General features: G+C 39.4%; 1 protein-coding gene across 2 annotated transcripts in view; it reads left to right on the forward strand.

The window, feature by feature from the left end:
• The first annotated feature begins 601 nt into the window (after positions 1-601).
• Positions 602-22,655, forward strand: part of LOC108048631 — a 50,005-nt gene continuing 27,951 nt past the window's right edge. For both annotated transcript variants that reach the window (XM_017129405.2, XM_017129406.2), the window contains exon 1: positions 602-769. In XM_017129405.2, coding sequence (XP_016984894.1) covers positions 718-769 — 52 coding nt within the window. In that variant the 5' untranslated portion in view covers positions 602-717. The remainder of the gene's footprint in view (positions 770-22,655) is intronic.

A 22,655-nucleotide genomic window follows, 5' to 3' on the forward strand; every position in this document is an offset into this window, starting at 1 on the left:
TTTCGTTTCGCAAACAACAAGTGAAGAGCCATTACTTTAATTCAATCAACGATCCAACGTTTCTGTGGCCCACAATTTTTATTCTAAGCCCGAAATAAAAGTAATAAAACCCACAATTACTGAGATAAAAGTTCGAGCCGGTTTAGTCATCATCCGAAAGTTCCGAGAACTGAGCGCAACTTTTGAGATACATTCGCGATCTCATTCTCATTCGCAATCGTTATTGGCCAACAGCTGTTACTGTTGGCCAGAATGCCTCCGTACCTGCTGGATATTTGCTCTAACCTGGAGCTTCGCAGACCGCGATAAGATATCGGCGACTAGTGGTGAATAAAGCCAGATACCAGTACTCGTAGCTGCGAAAAAATACACGACAAATAAACGGAAAAGAAAATCGCACAGTTCGGTGCCAGTGTTTAAAGTTAAATCGCGCGCTTATCTTATCAGCTGGCCATTGATTGAGCTTTGCCTTTCCGCTCCGCGCAGGGTGAAGTCATTTGGCCACAATTCGCCCGTTTTAGATACTGTATCTCCCCCGTCCATATCTAATGCAGCAGCCAAGGCAGTCGCGATAATAGCAACCTCCTTCAGTGTCAGTTGCTCTGCAAGCGTTGTCTAAATTTAGAGGAAACCAGAAGCGCCCAGCCCAGGAAAGGCCAGGCCAAAACTAAACAAGACGCACTCGTAAATCAGGCAGCCCAGCCGGAGAAGACCAAGATGGACATAGAATCCGATTCGGACACCTCGGAGAGATGGGAGGACTTTTTTGGTAAGCGGGCGGGATCACTGAACTCTTGCGTGCAGAAATGACATGACTCAACGGGGAGGGAAGTTGCACAGAGGGAAATACAATTATCAACTTAATTTTCACAGAAAAAGTAATTTAGTGAATATTGAACTACTAAAATAGTTTTTAAATTTATATTTTTATTGATTTTAAAATTTATATTGAGGAGAACAATCATAAAGGATTCATCAAAAACTATTTGCATCTATTACCAAAACTTCATTTGTATTAAAAAAAGGGGTTTTTGAAAAATGACTGATTATTTACAAAAGTCAAGAAAATTGGATTCACAAAACATGGATTATATCGAATGTAAATACATTTATTACGAGTCTTACATTTTTTTTTAAATTTTGAAAAACATTATTTGTAATACGATACAATTAGGCTGGGTTTCTCAGCAAGTGTCTTAAGGGGGTATGTGGACATATATGGATATTATTCAACCCAAACTCTCAGGACCAGAATTTATTAAAACAAAAACCGATCTTATATTTTTTGCGGTGTGGCGACTCTACGCATTCTCCAAGAACTCCGAATATGGACATGCGTTCAAGAACAGACCATCAAGCTGGCTTTCTTTGGCTCGCTTGGATGGGATGGGATGGGGCCATTGCATTCGGTGGCTCGGCGGATTCGTTCCGTTCCCATAACTGTACAAAAAGGGGGGAAAAATAAAAAAACAACCCACTGAGTGGTGGCATTGCGTGAATTGCGGTGTAACGGGTTCGCTTTGTTTTTGCATTCCGCTTTGCGCAGTCCGAATTTTTTCGACATTATTTAAGCGCTCGAAAAGTCGGTTGTAATGAAATTTAATGATAATACATAATTTCGGGCTTTTTGACCCACATTACCATACAAGTGTGGCCAAGAAAAGGTCTGTCTTGAGATTTGCAATTTATGTTTTGGGTGGTGGCTGCCAACGGTTTGCTGACCCACTTAATTTGTAACGCCGATTCGCTTGGGGCAGCCACATGCTGCATTTGTTTTCCTTCTGGCTGAAAGCTTTCATTCAATTAGTGTATTAGTCATAAGTTTTTTCTGTGTGTGTCTTTTGTTGACTTTCTTTATTATTATTACACGCTCGCTAACAGCGGATGTTAGATAACGCTGCCCTTAGCACAAAAACGATCGGGGCTCTGTTAGTTAACCCCTGGTTACCATACAGAATATATTCTAAATTTACTAGAATTCTTAAAGAAAAATCATTGAAAATGGTAAAATGTATAACCAAATATTTTTGTTGTGTGTACAATGTTTTAATGTTGTTAATATCCGATAGCTGATGCAACATAAATATATGGTAAAACCCATTAAAATATAAACACCCCATCCTATAAACAAAATCGTAGTATTAATCATTTTTATTTTTATTTTATTTACTTAAAATATAAAACATGTTTTTGTGGTTGACTATTCTTAACGAAACTATGAAATTTAAGATTAGTCAGCATTATTGAAATTGTTAAAAACCAACAATTGATAATTTAACTTCATGAACTAACTGAAACCGTAGTTTTAAAAACACTAAAAATGGGTATTTCAATGGGTTAAAAAGTCGCATATGATTGATAACGGGCACAGGGAATCCAGCCAGTGGCCTTTGTTATATCAATTATATACTTATGAGTAGGCCCAATGAATCATGTTGGAGAATCGGTTGGCAAAAGGGGTATTTATGGGCTTGTTGTACTAATCCCACCAGCTTAGAAGGCGAATCCGCAGTAGGCCCGAACAGATAGACACTTGTGCAAGTGGCTGACATTTAGTTGGGCCACCAAACGTGACTCCAGCTGTGGACTGCATGTCCGGGGCATTACCGATTGCATCGACCTATAAATAGAACCCGCCGAAAGATATCGCCAGCAGTTGACCGCATGCACTATCAAATGTCACCAGCCCGCTCTTCTTATTTTGCCCTTTCCGCCTGTCTTACTATTTGTTTGCCTCTTCAACTGGCTGACAAACAAACAAAACGGAGAATATGAAATTTTCGTCTTCGTCGTCGTCGTCGTCTTCGTGGACACAAGTGTATGGCCAAGGGGGCGGGGTCCAGGTCAAGTCTTTGAATTACCTCTTGTAACCACAAACACCACGGGAGTCTGTACATTCGATATTGTTAAAGATTGTCATCTGAGGAAACCTTTTTGGGCTCTGCGGTTGGCTTTGCCCCTTTGCCTTCGATTCTCTTGTGACATTTATTTGGCTGGTCTGGCTTTCATATTTGGTTTATTCAGTAAATACTAATAGATATCGATAGTATGGCTAAGGAGCTGATAAGATTCCGCCGCAGGTATTTATTGACTTTCTGATAAAGCCGACAAGGCCAACGGACATGTTTTGGTATGTACGTACATTGTACATATGTGGCTCCCAATTGAAATTCCCCAAAAGTTAAGAGGTCAGTTTTGCAGTGCTCCACTTCCGATTGCCGCAGGGCACAAGGTCTTAATTAAGGCAATTGACGAAGTTCATCTAATTAACCGCCGGCTAGAGTTCGGTTTCATAATCGTTGGGTTCATTGGCCAATTGGATGTTAATGCCATTACCTCACCCAGTCAGTGCTGTCAACTATAGATCACAGGAAATAGTTAAGTCCGGTTTTACAATAAGCGTTTGAGTAGGTAATTTAAAAGAAATTAAAAATATATTATAAATTTGTTAAGTAAAAATTTATAAAAATATAATTTATCAGAATTTCTAAATGTTTTTATCAGATAATTGTCTTTCAGCAGAGCATTTTTACATAGAATATTAATTCCTGCCATACTACTTAAAAAAACATTCCCTTATTTATGGCATAATTTTACAAAAAACTGCAAATAAAATTTAGATTTTCGAGGCACAGTTTCACAATCAAATAGCCAAGTTGGCACCACTGAACCCAGGCTATAAGTCTTGTCCCTCTAATTGCCTGCACCCAGAGTCTGGGATTTTGAAGTTGGAGTTGAAGTTGAAGTTGAAGCTGAAGTCATATCCCAGAACCAGACCAGACCTGAAGTGATCTGTGTGTGGGCTGGCAGTCGGCGTTTGTCTGACGTCTGTGGAAGCCCTCTCATCTCAGCACCACGGAACTCGACTGTTATCTAATTGCATTTCTCTCAGTGCAGCGGCTTTCGTTGTGGGCGTCGCAGAAGGTCGTAAAACCCGAGTATTGTGCACGCACGTCCCGAAAGGTTTTCCTCAATGAAGTTTGGAGAGCCTGTCTAGTCATATACCCTCACCAATGTGGGAGTTGTGGAAGTCGTATAACAAAAGCTAATACATCCTATCATGTAGAAATTCATTATATATCGATTGTAATAAAAAAAACCTAAGTCGTTTAAACTGAACAGCTCATAAAATTCCATTTAAATGATTGTAATCGTTTAGATGTAAATGCATGTAATATGTTTAATTACTCTATCGACATGAGACGTTAAATGAAAGTTTATTGGTAATTGAAAATCATTAAACAGAAATGTAAATATGGTACTAAAGAAAGTCAGAGTGCGGGGCTATTATAAGTAAAGTTATCTTAATTAAACACTCCAAATCGAAATGTTTTTAAAGTTGTATAATATTTTTAAATGAATACCTTAAAAAACAATAGAAAATGTACCCACACATTTCTTACTTGTTGAAAGTTTTATTTTCTGTCTGGAAGACAGTGTAAGGTAATATCTCCTAAAATCAAATTTTGTGAAAGGGTATTTATTTCTGACTGCCTGTCAAGAGCCTGGCACATGTTTCGTTCTTTTTATGCTGCAGTGGGACTTGGGATTTAATGAACGCTTTTGCAACTCGGCATCCATATCCATCCCGCTCACAATTCTATTTGGCAGCGGATTTACAACTTCCTTGCAGCAATGCCATTTGCTTTGCCAATTTACGCCCACCTCGTCCGGATGAGGGGGTGGGATATGCCTATGACATGCACTTAAGCCGCTTAGAACCTACATAGTAGTACTTTATTATATATATATATATTATATACATATATATGTACATATATTCCGATAGGAATTGCACGATACCAGTGATCGTGAGTCATGTTCAAACGAAAAAGAGAGTGACGGCGATCGGGGGAGCTGTGAAATGTTGTGTTATCAACCTTTTGTGTTGTGAATTTCGTTTCTAGTGAAAGTCGTCACTGCACTCGCTCGTGCTCTCTCCCTCTCTCTACCCCCTACCCCTCCCTCTCCCTTTCTCCCGCCCACTTTCCCATTCCATTTCACTGAGCAGGCACGCATGCTCCGATCTTTGGACTCCCCTCTCACTCCCTCCCATGTGCAACGACCTGCAGAGAATCTTTCACGCTTCGCATCACGTCTCCAGCTGTCTTACTTGCTCTTAATGGACGCCCATAAACCCATCCCGCTGACACACTTTCGCTTTCGTCGACTGCAATCGCCGATCGCTGACATAATGTCCACGATTTGCATTAATGCTAAACGATTATTATTTGGAAGATACAGAGAAAGAAATAGGTACATACTTCCCTGATTTTCCGGAAGATTAACCAGTTTTAGGTTTCGAAAGAAAGTGTCATTTCTTAATTCACAGTTAATTGTACCTGTTGCAGTTGATTCTATTATACAAAGTTGAACATGTTTTGTATATAAAACTGCGTTAAAACATAATTTTTATAATATTTCTAAGGTTCCATTTTTTTAAGTACATAAAATATTGTGTTATTTACATATCTGTATGTATGTTTAAAAGTTTTAACATACCAAACGAATGTAATATGCAAATTGTAGTTATTCAAAAATATAAAAAAAATCAAAACATTGTGCATCACAATCAGTTCAGAATAATTTAAGGAAACTATTTTAATTGATTGGTTTTCTTTAATAGGAGCAACATTTTTGTAGTTTTATTCAAATTTAATAGTTCTCTACTTATGGTTTTTTTTTTACAAATGATTGCTAATCAAGCAATGGAAGTTCCCTCCTACTAATTTATATTTGTTTAAATTTTGTTTCTGTGTAGGAGAACAATGGTCGTCAGTTGTTCGTATATTTGATCTTTGTACCCGTAAGTTTGGGTCGCTAGTCTTCCCATGCCCATTTGCCGGGTGAAACTGAAGCTCTATTTCTTTGATTAATTATCCCCCATGCCGTGGATTCGGCCAACGGAATTGGGTCATTGCAAATGGCAGTACGAAAATCAGCGGGAGCCAAGTGACTTGGGGGTATCACTAACTTTCTTGGCCACATTTCGACCAACAGCAGGGGGTGGCATAAAACTTGGGTCAAGGTCGTAACCATCATTAGTGAACACTTTCGACATAGAAAACTTTACAGCTCTCTAATTTTTACTATACCTTGCCCCTTGGGTGATTCATCCAAAAGCTTTTATTGCTTAAGTCATTAATTGCGATTCAAAATACCCGTGTATATTTTCGTTCATTCTATAATTGCTCATTTCAAGCACTTCGCAAAGTTCGATTGGCTCATGTTGCTAAGAAAATAAAAGCCGAAAATAGCTAAATAAATAAATGGATACCTTTTGATGAGTGAAAAATTAAGACGAAGAAGGAAAATTCTATGGCATATGGATCGGTTTTAATGAGAAACAATCAATTTCCGCATTGCCTTTAGTTCTCACTTTTGCTGCGAAAGTTTATATAATTTCAATACAATAGAAACAATGGAATTTTATTAGTGAGTCGCTTTCCAAGCAACTATTTCAATGGTGTATTGCAGTAAAACTGCTTGTTAACGTACTCGCACCATTATTATAATTGAATTATTTTCCGTAAGCACTTAAAGACGACTGAAAGATGACATTGATCTATGGCATTGAAACTTCCAACTGTCTTACAGTTCTGAAACGCACTGTATTCACACATATAAATACCGAGCAGTTGGGTGTAACGAAGTTTTTTGAACGGCCAACCTTCAAATGTCAGCGACTGTTTTACATTGAAACTCTGCCTCGCGTTAAAGTTGTAAAATGCATATTTACGTTAAACAATAAAAATTAAAAATTTACACATCCAAAGTGTGGAGTGCCTGGAAATTCCACTCGAAAAATGCAGTCTTGGCAAATGTTAGTCACATTGTCTCAGATTTCTCGTTTGCCGATCAAACAAAGCCAACGTCTGGACATTGTTTAAATATTCATGTGCTCACAAATAATGTTTACCTTTAGCCAAACATGGGCAAACACAGCTGTTTAGCAACAAAAAGCCACGGCAAAAAACCAAAACAAATTGCGTTAGAATTGTGTTTATTTTCCTCTCCAAGTTGAACGAATGCTAAATTCTCTGAACCGAAAAAGTACTGAAAATATGCTGCTGAACAGGTTTGTTATTTTTATTTTTTTCTACCTTGTTTGGCACAAAAGTTCAACAAAATTGAAAGAGAGCGAGACGAAAACGTGAGCAGTTGTGAAAAGCAAACAATGAGAAGCGAGAATCTGAACTTTGTCCAAGCCAAATACAAAAGTTGCTTACATAAGAACTTTAAACGGGGTTTAATAACCAAAAAATAACAACATATTAAGTTTGTTTGGTAACTGATCTTTTGGTAGTGGAAAATTCCTTTTTAATGGCAGCAATTATGACAGGCAGTCTTTTGTCAGAAATTCTGACTGATCATAATGGTTTGCTCAAAACTGAAACCAGACTTAAGTTTCTTTTATACAAAAGTTAAATAAACAGCTTCTTCTATAAGTTTAAGTCATGCCTGAGTAAAAATATAAACTATTACCTCTTATAAGTTTATTTAAGTTGATAAACGACAATCATTATGTTTTTAAGAGTGATACCTAATACCATTTTTAAGATCTGCAATCACTTTATTTTAAATTAATCTATTTCAAACACATTTCCCCATCAAATTTTAAAGTTTGTTCGCTTATCGGTTATTGATTTATGATCACTTGCAGAAGACACTGATCACAGGCACTTATCTTTGTATTTTTCCAACCAGAGTTTCCAGTTTCTCTGGCATTTCTTCACCTCAGCCACGCCCCTATCACTCACGCCCACCTGCTAAATGGCAGCATAAATGTATTTGCATAATTTCCAAATTAAAAATAACAGAAAATTGTGTTTACATAATGGCATTTTTCGAACGGCGATGACTTTATAACCAATCCACTGCAGAAATATGCAGAAAAAGTGCCAAATTTGCATAGAGGCGTCTGCCGGGCATAAGCATATATGGCCGAAAAGTGATATCTCCAGTGGAAACTGGCTATAACTTGCCAACCATGGACATATCACTCAACGGTTTGTTGATGTGTGTGCCTGGTGTTTGAGCAATCTGCGTGATCAACACACGACGCTAATGTACAGATCATGAGCACTGATTGCGCCTGGTGCATGAAAATCGGAAAAACTCGTTGTCGTCTGGGATCTGAAGTCTGCAGCCTGTAGTCTATAGTCTGCAGTCTCCAGTCTGCAGTCTGCAGTCCGGCAACTTGTTCTCCAGCGGTCCCAAGACCATCGTCATCGACCCAACAATGATCATCACGATGAGCGCGGCTCGTTCTCTCCTCTTATTAATTTCCTACACAATCTGTGCGGCATATCATGTCAAAAATTACAAAGAATCGCTTGTTCAGGGGGCTGGGTCAAACACACACGAGTGTGTGTGTGTGTGTGTGTACTCGAATGGTTTTGGAATTTATGAGTTTGCTTTAGGTATCGCCGCTCTAATTAATTCGAATGAACATCATCGGTTGGGTTTAGGGGCCCATGACCTGTGCACCAGTTTCCCAATATGCGTATTTGCCCGGGAAATTAACGCCACGAATTGTGGGATCATTAAAAAATGGCAATCAGCGTGACCATTCCAAACCCTCTATTTTTTTACTTGGCTAACAAAAGCACTGGGAGAAATTAAAATAAAATAAGACTTAAAATGGCACTAACTAATTTACAATATTTTTGATAACATCAATAAACTAATATGTTTGGAGAACTAAGTATATTTTACAAAATAAATAAGTATAAAATGTTTAATTTTAATGTAAAACTACTTGCCTGAGTTTAAATTAATAAAACGTTTACCTTTTTATGTGGATATAAAAATGAAATAAACCAAATATTGGGTTCTTCACCTTTTTATACTTTGGTGCTTTCTAATGTTATTTTATTTTTTTAGTGTTTTATACTTTATTTGATTTCACTGTGCACAGCCTTCACCTTCACCTTCGGTCTCTCGGCTTTAAACTCATTTGTATGACGCTGACGCTTTGTAATTTAAATGAATTTGTATTTAACAACATTATTTCGGCCAATCCGATGGCAATGGCCAACGTGGCGTATGATTTTAATGATTCCCAGTCAAGTCTAAGGTTACACCGCTTATTGTTGTAATCCGATCTGTGGCTCAAGTTCGGATGGCGGATGGTGGATGGATTTCCTACATTTATTTCGCTGCGATTATTGAACGATTACGCCGCTCCAATATCCCATGGGCTACAAATTGTGCGGACATGCGAGCATAAAGTAGAAAAAAGAAAAAGTGAAAGAGCCGCAAAGACTTGGTCGTGATAACACGTAGGCTACAAACAAGGGGCGCATGCGAGTGCCACGCCCCCTACCGAATGCAAGTTCAGCTTTAGTTTCTCAGTGTTTCTCAGTGTTTTTCAGTGATTTTCCTCATCTTTGGCACGTCTGTGGAGCTTGAAGCCGAGCAACACCCACTCGATATAGCCGACGGAGGTTTATCTCTTCTCGGCTGGCTGCACAGTCTTATTTGGTGGCACTGCCAGGTTTTATGACCTCCCCAGAAAAGCAGAAAACCGAAAAATAACTCAACAACAAGAAAATAAAAGAGACTCTGGTGGTTACGCCTCCCCAAGTCAGGTGCCGCAACAAAAGCTCGGATTTCGTATTTCGGATTTCGACTTAATGGCCAGCGCAGGCTAAGGCATCTTGTACACATTTTTCTACTCTTTTTTTTTTTATGGCCAGCATATAAATCTGACCCTCATCTCGGTGGCATTTGTATGGCCTTATCTACAGAATCACACTTTCGAAGCGATAGAAATTTTGATTTACAAGACCCATTTGAATTCATTATTGTGGGCAGTCTTTATATTTATGTTACTCCATTAAATTGATAAACTTTGGACAAAGAAACTTTGGATTTCCAATCCACCCTTGAGGTTCCCATCGAAATGGTTACATTTTTGAAATTAAGTGCACCTTTTAATGGCATTCGGTTTTAGGGGGGAAAAGTGCTGCCAATTGCAGAAATCAACTCAAGCGCCATAATGAGCGATCGTAAAATGCTCAGCGAAACGCGCACGTAATGCTCATAAATTCATTTGCATTTGCTGAACATGGGAAAGAAACGCGAAGCCACAAAACTGGCACAAATTAAGTCGAGAGAAAAGACATATCTGTCGGCACCTTTTGGCCGATCATGTTGACACAAATCAAATCGAAAACAAGCCGGCGCAACACGAAAACAAATCAAATTAAGTCAAATCGATGGGCATTAGCAGGCGGAGCACACGAAGAGCATAAAAAGCATAAATGGCCGGGGTAACTTATCAGTGATTTTGGACGTGTTTCGAGTGGGTGAGTGACCCCCTAATTAGCACCTCTAATTGCGGTCCGAGGTGCGGTCCAAATTGGTTCAGAGTAAACACTGGGGCTAAAATCTTTATTTAACCTTTTCTCACTTGCGCAATCGCACAGCTTTCGGCGTCGGCGTCGGTGGCGTATGCGTAATGCGCTTCTTTATTTATTTTTGGAGCATTTTTGGGTATTCCGAGTGCATGCTTTCCTTTTATTTGTCAGTGTCGTGCAGTTGTCATTACGCCATTATTGTTATTGTTCCGTCTTTTACACTCTCCTCACTCTTTCTTGCCTTAATCTTCCGGCCATTTCGTCTTATATAAACCAATTAGTCGCCCTGGCATTTGCATTCAAATGCATAATTTATGAGTGCAGAAGACAGGCTATTATTTTCCAGCCAAATTCATAAGTGTGGCAAAAGACATAAAGAAATGTTTTCCCCTCACACGAACCTTAGGCGCAAATGAAGCAATTAAATTCAACAGATGCAGACTCGTAAAATTATATTTTCATGTGTTGAATTTTTTTGTGTGTCTCCCAGGGGAATCTAGCGTTTGGTATAATATGTTAATTTCTGTGCACGAAGCATAAAATTTTAATTTTGTGTAACTTTAATAGGCCGTAAAACGTTTAAATTTTGAATTTTAATTACTTTGCTTTTCGGTGATATAAGCCGGGGATATATCATGATGGTTCTGTAGATTGGATGGTCGATTGAATTGGCTTTCACAAATCGCTGCCTGCAGTTCTGGGCCGTTTCCGGCTAAGCCAGCATTGTCTGAGGCTAATGCGGGACTTTCTTTCATTACTTTGTCCCTCCTTTTTCGTTTTTTTAATATAGAAAGAAAAATCTCAGACGTTCAATACACAAAGAAAAAATATCTCTAAGGTAGGGTTATTGTTTTGTATGGTAATATATTCAACAAGAGTTTGATATGTTTAATATATACAAGTTTTGCTGAAATAATAGTAGTACTATATTTAAAAGAATATTTATAGATTATATTTTATTCAAATATTACTGAAGTAAAATTAGTACTAATTTAAACGGCAAATATTCAAAATATTATTATTAAAAAACTTAGTTGACAGAAAGATTACTTTATACACGATTCTGTACCTAATTGTTTAAAGTAGTTTGATTTTTCTGTGTGCACTTTACGTTCGTGTCATGTTTGGTTTTGGCAAATTCATCTCCTGTTGAGTGGAGCCAAGTATCTGTAAGCTTCTTTTATGGCGGCTGCCGCTTAATTGCTTTACTCACTCGTTTCACCATTTTCTTTCTTTGCAGGTAAGCAGCCCACAAATCACTAGAGAGCACCACTGACCCACTTGCTCGGCGACAAGTGGTGGCGCCACCAGGGGATCGCGTAGAGATCTCCCATCGCCGCAGGGCGGAATCATAAAGCCTAATCCTATGCGATCTGCATGTGGGATATCTTTATTGATATGTGTCACCATTATCGATGTGTGTGCCTATTCCCCTAGTGTTTTCCCCTGGCCCCACCATAAGTTATGGCCTTTCGTTCGCAGAGAGATCGGGCTAATTTAATGCGCTTTTCCCTATGCCGACAGACCGACTTTCCCGATCTTTCGCCCTCGCTCAGTTGACACTGTGATGCTGGTATCCGCACTGATAAGATCTCGAGATCGCCGGTCCACTGACTGCTCCATATTTCGGATTTCGGACTGCCCGATGTGCGGAGGTGCCAACCTGTTCTCTAATTGGGTTAAAATGCAGTCGGCCTGGCCCAAGGCGGAAATCAGCCGGTGCAACGGGCGTTGGCCATTTAGCAATTGATGTTGCAAATGGCGAGTGGCATGATTTATCTGTGAGCCTGCCGACTGACCTGATTTTCAACTGCAATTAACGAAGCCAAAAAAAGGCATGCAAGTAATAGCTTTATCTTAGCCTGGACTTCATAAGATTAATATCTTACGTTGCATATCATTGATATCTTTGATAGCTTACGCAAAGCAATAAGTAAGGTTTGAATATTTAAAATATCGTGGAGATTTCGTAGGCTTTTTTTCTTGGTAAATACTTTTGAAAAACGTATTACAGAACTTTTAGCAACAGCTTTATTTCTATCTTTGTAAATTAAACTATCATTAAATTAGGGTCACTAATTAAATTTGTTCTCAAACTAAGTTGAAGTCCAGGCGTTCTAATCTCTTAAGAAATGAAAATTGAATATAAAATTTAAGAGCAGGTGGTGTTAGTCAAAAAGTTTAGTGCAATTTGAGAGTGATCTTTGATCTATTTAGAAAACTGTTTGCGGGACCATCTGGGAACCTTCGTACGTCGTGCATTTCCATCGGTCGACTGTGTCAAATGAACCTGTCAAACGTCAGCAAACATTCACTTTCTCTTCGGCGCAGCTGGCGCCTGGCAATGGGTGGCTGCTGGATGCTTTTTGGATGGCTTTTGGGGGTGTTGGGGGGTTTGCATCCTGTGCCGCACTAAATTGCAATTTGTTTATGCGACCAGCACCCACACACTGGCGATTTGCCTGCGAATCAGTAGGCAATAAGTCAAACGCCGCCGCCGAAAGTTCAACAAATTATGGAGAGCTAAAGGTTTCAGTAAACGCCGGGCATTTGTTGCTATTTTTGCGCTTCCGTTGCATGTTGCTAGTTGCCAGTTGCTGTTGCATATTGCTGTTGCAGTTGCATATTGCAGATGGAGAGACGGAGTCAGTCAGGCAGTCAGTTAGTCAGCCGGCTGTCTATCATTTGCCAGGCACTCATGCCTTTCATTTTAGCCGCAGACAATTGCCATGCCCCTCCGACAGCGATCACCCACAGTATTCAACCCAATCCAATCCAATCCAAATCCGAATCCCAATCCCCTCCTGCTTTTTTCTGCCCTCAAAGACGCCGCTCTTTCATTTGCTCCGCCTTCAATGCAATTTCTATTTCTGTATCGCTTCGTTTTTCATTCATAACTTCGCGTTGGGCTGAATTTGGATCGGGAAATACATTGGCTGCCTACAAATTAATGCTAAACTCTGTTTAAGTTTCATCACCACCACCCCGAAGCCCCTCTTATGCAATCCACGATCCTTTGATTTCTGCATCTGCATCTGCATCTGCTGTTGCGTTCGGCGGCAATGAGGAAGTTGTCTTTTGTGGGTGACTGTGGCAAATGGCCAGCCTCGGATTATGATTGTGGTTGTGGCGGGGTTAAGTTTCGTCGCGATTCGTCGCGGTTTTCGGAGCTGCAAGGCGATCGCCCGCTGCGATAGCCCAAATGTGTGGCAGGCCGAAAAAGCCGACTGAAGTCATAATTTCAAACATTATTGGGCCATAACGGCGGTCTATCACCCGGACTCACACAATCTATAATTGCTTTGTGTTATTATAAACAAAAAACAAATTGTAGCGAATTTGCTAGGCATTTTTATTTTTAAAGATTTGTGTAAATCTAAAACGATTAAAGTTTATTTTGATTAAAGCCTACTTATATTTTCTTAATTTGTTTGGTTTGAACAATTAGAGCACCTTTTTTTATCCATGTCATTCTAAATAATTAAGCAATGCCAAGTTAAGAAATATTCAAATTCAGCAATGTTAATACTTTAATTTTATATTTGGCCATATTTTAATAACCCGTTTTGAATGAACGCTTAAACAGAAATATCTTTCAATCAAGTTCTGTCAATATTTTTGTATACATTATATATATATACATTTCATCCGTTTTTGGTCAAGATATTAATAATAATTTTTTTCAAAACATTAATATTTGGTTCTTAAGCCAAATATACATTTTTTGTTGATTTTTAGAAGAAATATTTATGCATAGTAGTCATTTTTCTAGAAAAATAGTTTTATAGCCAATTTTTGAACAAGAATTTACAAATTTGTTGGCGAAAGTAATTCAGAGGTAGGTCTGGTCTAAAAACTTCGTCTTCGACTTGCCAGCTGCACGTCCTCGACCTTTTCGCGATCGGCCAAGTGGCTGAAGTGGTTGCTGCCAGCTTTTCAATAACAATAAAGGAGATCCCCGCTCCCCACTCTCTAAATCACCTTGTCAGTCAGACAATGCAGCCTGGCGCGTGCTTCTGGCCAGGCCCAGATAAAAACCCAGAGCCGGGGTTCCAGGGCCAGGGTGAGATGCAGATGCAGATGCAGATGCCAGACGATGACAGCTCCAAGCCGAGTCGAGCCGAGCCTAGCCCCCATTTGCCAGGGCCATTAAACGGCAGCCCAGGTGGGCGTTGCCCCTCATCCTGGCCTGTACCCCCTCTGCCTGCTCCCTTCTCCCTCCTCCTCATCCCCAAACTGAGACAACAATGGCAACAGAGGCGTCATCTACCAGACTACGCCGGCTAACAAATGTGTCCGGACTGGTTGATGATGGCAGGTCTCGGGATCAGCGTAATGAGTTAACCACACTCTAGAAAACTTCATGGAAAATTCTATAGGTTATGAAAGAAACATTGTTGTTCTACTGAGGATGAAATCTTTAATGAATCGCTAAACATTCCTTATAAATATTATTTCCGTCTTAATATTTTTTTAGATTTTTATAAAGTAAGAAGTTTTGTAGTTGACCTACCAATGTGTCTTTAAATACGGTTGTATAGAAAATAGGTATATTAATATTTTAATAATGAAGATTTATTAGATTTCTATGAAAGTAAAGAGTCTTGGAATTATTTCTAAGTTATCTCTAAAATCTTGTAAGTACATTATTAAATGTATTAAAGAAGTATAGATCCATTGGAAATATTTAAACAATGCCTGTTTTATATGTTTTAATTTCTAAATTTTTTCTCGTGGTATGATAAAATCCCACCCATATATATATTTCCTATAAAACAATACCCAGAATTTGACGAGTGCATGTCTAAGGACTTTTAGAGTGGTCTCAAATTCCTGGGGGGAACCGCCTCCATTTGTCAAGTCAAAGTTTAAGCGGCGTCATGTGCATTAATTGTGGCAAATGTTTGCCTGAGCTCCGAACGGAAAACAAATAACTGGAGGGCAGGGCAGCAGGCCAGCCGCTCATGATTTTGGGGCGGGCCGGAGTCTTGAGCTTGAGCATGAGCGAAAGTGATTTCGACCGCCGGCTGCATAAATCCTGCAATGAATAATTTAGTCGTTCGCCAGCTGAGACCGTGGAATCGCATGGAAACGAACTTTTTGTGGAAACATTTAAGCCGCAGGAGTTGCGCCCAGCCCCATTTGACCACCCAGGCTTCAGTGGCGGCGGCGCCTTGGCGGCAAATTCAACACATGAGTGTCCCCCGCTTCCAAGATCCCGCCCCCCATTCCGCGTCCCTCGGCTCCCGCCTCCTAAGCCCCGGGGCGACTACGCTAAATCGTGTGTGAATGGCTTGACGAACTGCAGCGGAACAGTGGGGCACACAGAAAAAATGAGTGGTTGAATGTAAATGCATAGATACAAATAAATATGGTTAACTTTCATGGTTCTAGAAAATTGTCCATTGACATTTCAGGTAACTGCATTTTTTGAGCTATAGAGGTTTATTAGAAAAAGTTTTTAAAAACATTCAATGGAAATTCAATTTATAGTCATTTGCTCTTAAGATATTTAGAGATTTTTTCTAAATGTTTTTATTGTTCAATATTAGCGCTAAACAATTTGTTAATCCGTCTTAAGTCCGTTGTGTAACGCAACGCATACAATGCTGCCAATGACAAAAAACATTTACAATGATGCCAAGTTTAAAAATAACAAGAAAGGAAAGCTAACTTCGGGCGGAGCCGAAGTTGAAATACCCTTGCAGAATATTCTGCAAATTATATTCTCCAAAATTATTCATATGATGCATTTTTAATACTCATAAAAAATCCCACCTTCCTAACTTTAAAAACACCAAAGTTATTTCATTTCCGATCAATCAGTTATATGGCAGCTATAGGATATAGTCGGCCGATCCTTATGAAATATAATATGTCGAATTGATTGGGCAAAAATAAAACCCATAGAAAATCCCAACTTCCTAACTTTACAAACACCAAAGTTATGGCATTTCCGATCAATCAGTTATATGGCAGCTATAAGATATAGTCGGCCGATCCTTATGAAATTTGGTAGGTCGGATTGATTGGCCAAATATAAAACCCATAGAAAATTCCAACTTTCTAACTTTACAAACACCAAAGTTATAGCATTTCCGATCAATCAGTTATATGGCAGCTATAAGATATAGTCGGCCGATCCTTATGAAATTTGGTACGTCGGATTAATTGGCCAAATATAGAACCCACAGAAAGTCCCAACTTCCTAACTTAACAAACAGCAGAGTTATGGCATTTCCGATCAATCAGTTATATGGCAGCTATAGGATATAGTCGGCCGATCCCGGCCGTTCCGACTTATATACTGCGTGCAAAAGAAAGAAGGGTGTGTGCAAAGTTTCAACTCGATAGCTTTAAAACTGAGAGACTAGTTTGCGTAGAAACAGACAGACGGACAGACGGACAGACGGACAGACGGACAGACGGACATGGCTATATCAACTCAGGAGGTGATCCTGATCAAGAATATATATACTTTATAGGGTCGGAGATGTCTCCTTCACTGCGTTGCACACTTTTGACCAAAATTATAATACCCTCTGCAAGGGTATAAAAAGACTTATAAACCTTGATTTAAATCAAACTCGAAATAGTTGTACTACAAAAACAAATTAAGTTAGGAGCTTTTTAATTAAAATAATGTTAAGAAAAACAATATTTTCATCTTAGCCTAGACTTAGGCCCCCCAACCTTAGGTAATTAAATAGACAGCTTGTTTTGAGTCAGTTTTTCCTGCAGTGTGCCCAATTACTTGCGGCATTGAGTGCTTGTCCACCGTGCAGAGCTTTAATGGCCCCAACCCGGCCTGCCCGGGCTTGACCATTACGGCGACCAATTAGTCATTCGGCACTGGTCTTACATGTCATCCGTCGGAGGGGTTTGGCCAGAGAAAAAAACCAAAGCCAGAGACAAACAGCATACAACAAACAACGACAAAACATCGAGCAGGCAGCCTGTAATTTGTTTGTCAATTAAAAGCGCCGGCAACATGCAAAATGCCTTTTGTCCGACTCACTTTCGCAACGTGTTGCACGTAGATAGTTGGTATTGTTGTTGTAGCTGTTGCTGTTGCAGTTGTTGCTGCTGAATGAAAGCGGGGTCACAGAATTCTCCGGAGAGGGGTCATATGAAAAGGGAAAGGGAAGAGGAAGTGCCAGGGGATGCCGCCTCTGAATGCGGAAATTGGCGACAGCTGGCGCTCACTTTCAACTGGCGACTTCTTTTGTGGTTCTGCCTTGTCAACGCTAATGGTGATATGCAAAAGGAAAACTAAAAACCGAAAGCGGTACAACGGCAACAACAAATCACAGTGCCGCTGTTGCAGCTCATTATTTTAACGGTGCCGCCGGCGGCACTTTCTACTGACTGTCCAAAAATAAGCAGCCATGTTGCATATAGTCTCCATACACATTTGTATTATTTTTGTTTCCCCATTATTTTTTTTTTTTTTTCATTTTTCTGCGCTTTTTGGCCACAAATCCTAAAATGGCAACAGCGACATGTGCGACCGACTTAACCAGGCAGAGGCGACAAGGTGATGGTGACATGCTTCGCAGATAAGGATGGCAGCGTGATTGGACCGGAAAACTCCGGCTCCAAGTTACCAAAAGTTATGAAAAAGAATGGCCTACATTATGGATTTTTTTATTTATTTAAGTCATAAGTGGCAGATATACGTATATTACAGAAATGATTAGAAAGTTACAGGTTCTTAATTGATATAAATGTAACAATATATACAGCCTAGATCCACTGAATTATATTTTTACCTTTGACCAAATGAAGCTCAAATAATTTAGGGATAAAAAACTCAGTCGCCTCGAAATATAAAAGTAAAAGTGGTTTAAATGGTCGCTATATTATTGTTGAGAAATACATATAATATACATTACAATGCTTTTTACATTATTTATTTATAAATAAGCTTTTTCCCAAATTGGTTCTTAATTGATATATGTATACATTCTATAGCCTAGATCCACTGAATTATTTTTTTACCTTTGCCCAAATGAAGCTCAACTAATTTAGATAAAAAACTCATTCGTCTTCAAATATAAAAGTAAAAGTGCTTTAAATGGTCGCTAATTTATTGTTGAGAAATACATATAATATAATATATATTACAATGATTTTTCCATTATTTATTTATAAATAAGCTTTTTCCAATAGCTGTTAGTACACCCCAAAAAGTCAGTGTATTTTTTAATAAATCACCATAAAAGCCATTATTTGAATTGTGTGAAATATCGCCAACGCGATTTGATCCCTCGAACACTTCCATCGCTAGCAGCATTCGAAGTCGCAGCTGTGTTTTTTGGAGTCCAAACGGAATCGAACTTCGGATCGGCTGGCAGATGCGTGTGTTTGCCTCTCGGCGAATAAATCTCAAATATAAATAATAAGCAAATATTTTATATTTGCCTTTTGCGGGCAGACTCTGATCGCTGGTTGTGGATCGTTGTGTGGATCTGTGTGCCGCTCTTGAAGCCCAATTTGGTTGGCTTTGGCGACGAGATCGGCGGCTTTAGTGGGTCAGGCGGTCGATCGAGGGAATCGAAATTGAGACTGGCGCCTCGCTGGCGTCGATTGATTTTCATATGGGTCTCCATGCACCCGTGCAATTAAAGACCGTGCCTATTGCAGTGCTGCACTGCATCCACATGTCCATCCGCAGCTACTAATTCGATCTCAACGAGCCCCCGAAGGCCCAAGGAGCCCCGATTCTGATCATTCAATTAAAATATTTCATGGCACAGAGCGAGGCCCCGAGCTGAATTGATTGATCAAAGCGCACAGAGCAATAAATAAAATGAGAAGTGAATAAAATGAATAAATGCAAGTGCCAGCTATGCGCCGCACATGTTCAACACTTTGCACTTCCTCGTGGAGTGGGCATGGAATTCTGCTTTTCGCCGTTGTGCATTGGAATGCGAAATTAATGAAATCACATGCAGACGAGTCGGCCAAGTGGTGGCGAGGGGCAGGAACCCGAGGGGGGGGGATCGACGATGAGGTGGCCAGACCGCCGCTGACAGTGATTAATGTCTGCTCTGCAGGAACAACAGAAACTACCCGCATAGAGGAAAATTAATCCAAACTTGGTCATCGTTTGGGTATTACAAAAAAAAAAATTTCTTAAAATGTATAACAAATTAATTACCCACAATTATATTAATTTATTTGGATTTATTTCCTTTTCAAAAACTGCAAAAATTATATACCGAATTTATTTCCTTCTCCATTATTTATTGAAAACAAATATCTATGGTTGAGTTATCCTAAGGCTCGTTTTCTCGTTTTTATGCTAAATTAATAGTATGTATTAAAGTGTAAAAACCTAATAAACTTCAAAGTCTATAACTTTATTAAGCTTAATAAAAGCTAACGTTAACGTTTCATTATATGGTGTAATAAAATATGTGTGATAAAGTTTAATAAATGTTTTTATTTGTTTTTTATCAAAATATATGACATTTAAAATCTATAAAAAATAAATGATAGCATTCAGTCTTTCCATCACATTTTTTCCTTTGCATTTATCAACGCTTACTCACATTAATGACACTTTAAGCCCCAAGAACAAATCACGGTCAAGTGGTGCTCCAGTCACTTGGGTGGCTTATTAAAAGCGAAAATAAGCCTGAGAACGGTCGCAACGAAAGTAGCTTAGGTCCACAAAGGCGGTGAAACGAAATGGAATGTTAAAAGGGTTACCACAAAACAAAGAAGCTGAGGAAGCAGCCAAAGATGAAGGTGAGCTGGAGGCCCCCATTAAAGTGAGTCAAAAGTAAAAGCCGTGAGGCAGTGACAGTGTTGGAGATAATCCACTTAGGAGATACCAACTTCTGACGTCTGGTGAGGATAGCTTCCGTCTTATTGCTGCTTATCGCCACCCAAATTAAGGCCCCTAAGTGACACACATGCTCTATATCACTATTACATTTCCGAAGTTCATCAGAAAATGGAAAATTCAACAGTGTTGACTCAGAGCCCCTTAGATTGAATCACTTGAGATGGTCTGATGGTGTCTGAAAAACTGAAATTCTTCTCATGGATCCCCAGGTTCTTTGTTTCCTGCGCATGCGTCACGAGCCAGACATTCATCATCATCATTATGACGATCGTCTTTATAATCATCAGTCGAAAAAGAGAGAGAGTTAAATTACCGACCTGCGAACAAACTTTTGTTTTACGACAGAAATATTCGGTAATAAGCAGAAATTCAAAACAGACGCTCTGAAGAAAGTATCGCATTTCCAGTCCGAAACATTGCCCCTGGTCTTGGGTTACACATTATATTATACAACATCAGGTCCACAATGAGCAGACGCAACGAAGAAACTCACATGGGTTTCCGCAAAAACTCCGACGACAGTGGCCACTTATAATTTGTTTCATTAGGCAGCGTGAAATGCTCTTTTGTCCAACTCCTTTTTGGCCAACTATGCAACTCTATGCTTTTCCAACTTGGTCAGTGTTCATAATTTTTCATAATTTTGCGTGGGCAGCCGTGGCACTTGGATTTGCATTTGCATTTACATTTGCCAGCCGACCGACTGACTTCCTTACAGCTGGTCTTTTTGGTCTGTCTTTAGTTTTGGTTTGTCCTCAGCCTCCGCAGCCGCCCAGTGCCACGCCCACTGTCCATTGACCAATGTCCAGTGCCAACTTCCAACTGCCCACCGTGCGAATGGGCGACTATTTTTCATTTCAATTAAATTCGCATCGCGACCGCAAATCAAATCGATTGCCGGCGCATTTAACGCCTGTCACATTACTTTGCGAGCCCACTGTTCGCTCTTACGCAAGCGACTGTATCGCGATCTGCGCGCCACTGTATCTAACAGATCCAGATGCAGTAGTCACTCTATAGAGTGAGAAAAATATTTAATACGATTGAACATTTGTTCTACCTGTCTTAAAAATCTTTAATTAAGGGTATCATGGGCACTCCCAATTCTCAGTTTCAAGTATTAAATTTTTTTGTAGTTTTTTTGAACCTTTGTCTCATTGAGAATTCCTCCAATAATCAAGCAATAGCATTGTTTTCCTTCACAACATATAACAACATCCATTAGGAAATGGTACCTTGGTTTTTAATATAATATTTTAATATACGTTGCAACGTATGAAAGGTATAAGGTTTAACATAAAATATGTTATGGCGATATAAATTTAAATAGGGATTTAAATCATTTTTAAAGCGGAAATAACAAGTATTTTTACTGACGTAACGCACCAAGAGAGTGTGTTAAGGCGACTACTATCTCTTACATGAGTTAACGAGAAATTTTTAGAAAGTGTATTTATATAATCATATTTCGACATCAATTTTTACATCACAAATTGTTTTTATTCTAAAGCTGCGATCGTCATGGCTTTTTTCCTTGTTAAGGGGAGTTCTTGTTTGATTTATTATGCTTAAGATGTGTATTATGGACGTCATGGCGTAATTAAGTAAGTAAGTAATAGCAATTTTCTGATTTGCAATCAAGTGACCCACATGGTTAATATTTTTTCTCTGTGCAGGTGACACTTTTCCTTCGGTTTTTACTAGCACACAAGCTTGTTTGCCCGGCATAATAACGCTTTATTACTTCGGTTTTACTACCATGTTTTTTCCACGGTGGCACAGTTTCCAACGAAGCAGTTCCTTCGACGCGGAGTTTAAGTGCGTGGTGCAGTCATCATTTGTTTGGGCTGGTTTGGCTAATGACATGTGCCTGGTCACGAAATGTGTTCCAGACACATTTGTTGCGCCCAAATGGTAATAGAACTCCTTTTCCTAGCGATGACAGCGTGAAATTCGAGTTGATGGAAATTGGAGAAGACTGTCAGAAGGGGCAGAATTTTCAAGAAATAATATAGAGAACAAGAAAAGACAATCTCCCAAGAAGATTAATCCCATTGTTAGTCGATCTCCCATCCCCAAAACACTCTCCATTTCAAATCCACTCAGCCGCGTGTCTAATTTATTATTTTGACCTTTGTGTCTGGTTCCCGGTAAGGGGTTTTTTTTGTTGTTTTAATTATTCACCGTGCTAAACACCTCAATTAAACAGATTGCAATGTCAGCGTCCACCCCTCAGAAATCGCGTGTCAAAGTAGGATTTCCATTACAATGGTCGGTGTGTGAAGTCACCCTGTTTGAATGGAAATGTGAGTGGTGCACTGCGTATATGCGTTTTAAGGAGTGCCCTCGAAGGGACGAGCCACCCCCTGAATCTCCACCTCAGCAGCCCTCGAATATTTGTTGTCCCAGTGCACGAGTGCGCCAATTTCCAGGAC

This window comes from Drosophila rhopaloa, unplaced genomic scaffold (assembly GCF_018152115.1).
Source record: "Drosophila rhopaloa isolate 14029-0021.01 unplaced genomic scaffold, ASM1815211v1 contig_115, whole genome shotgun sequence".
Taxonomy (NCBI): Eukaryota; Metazoa; Arthropoda; class Insecta; order Diptera; family Drosophilidae; genus Drosophila; species Drosophila rhopaloa.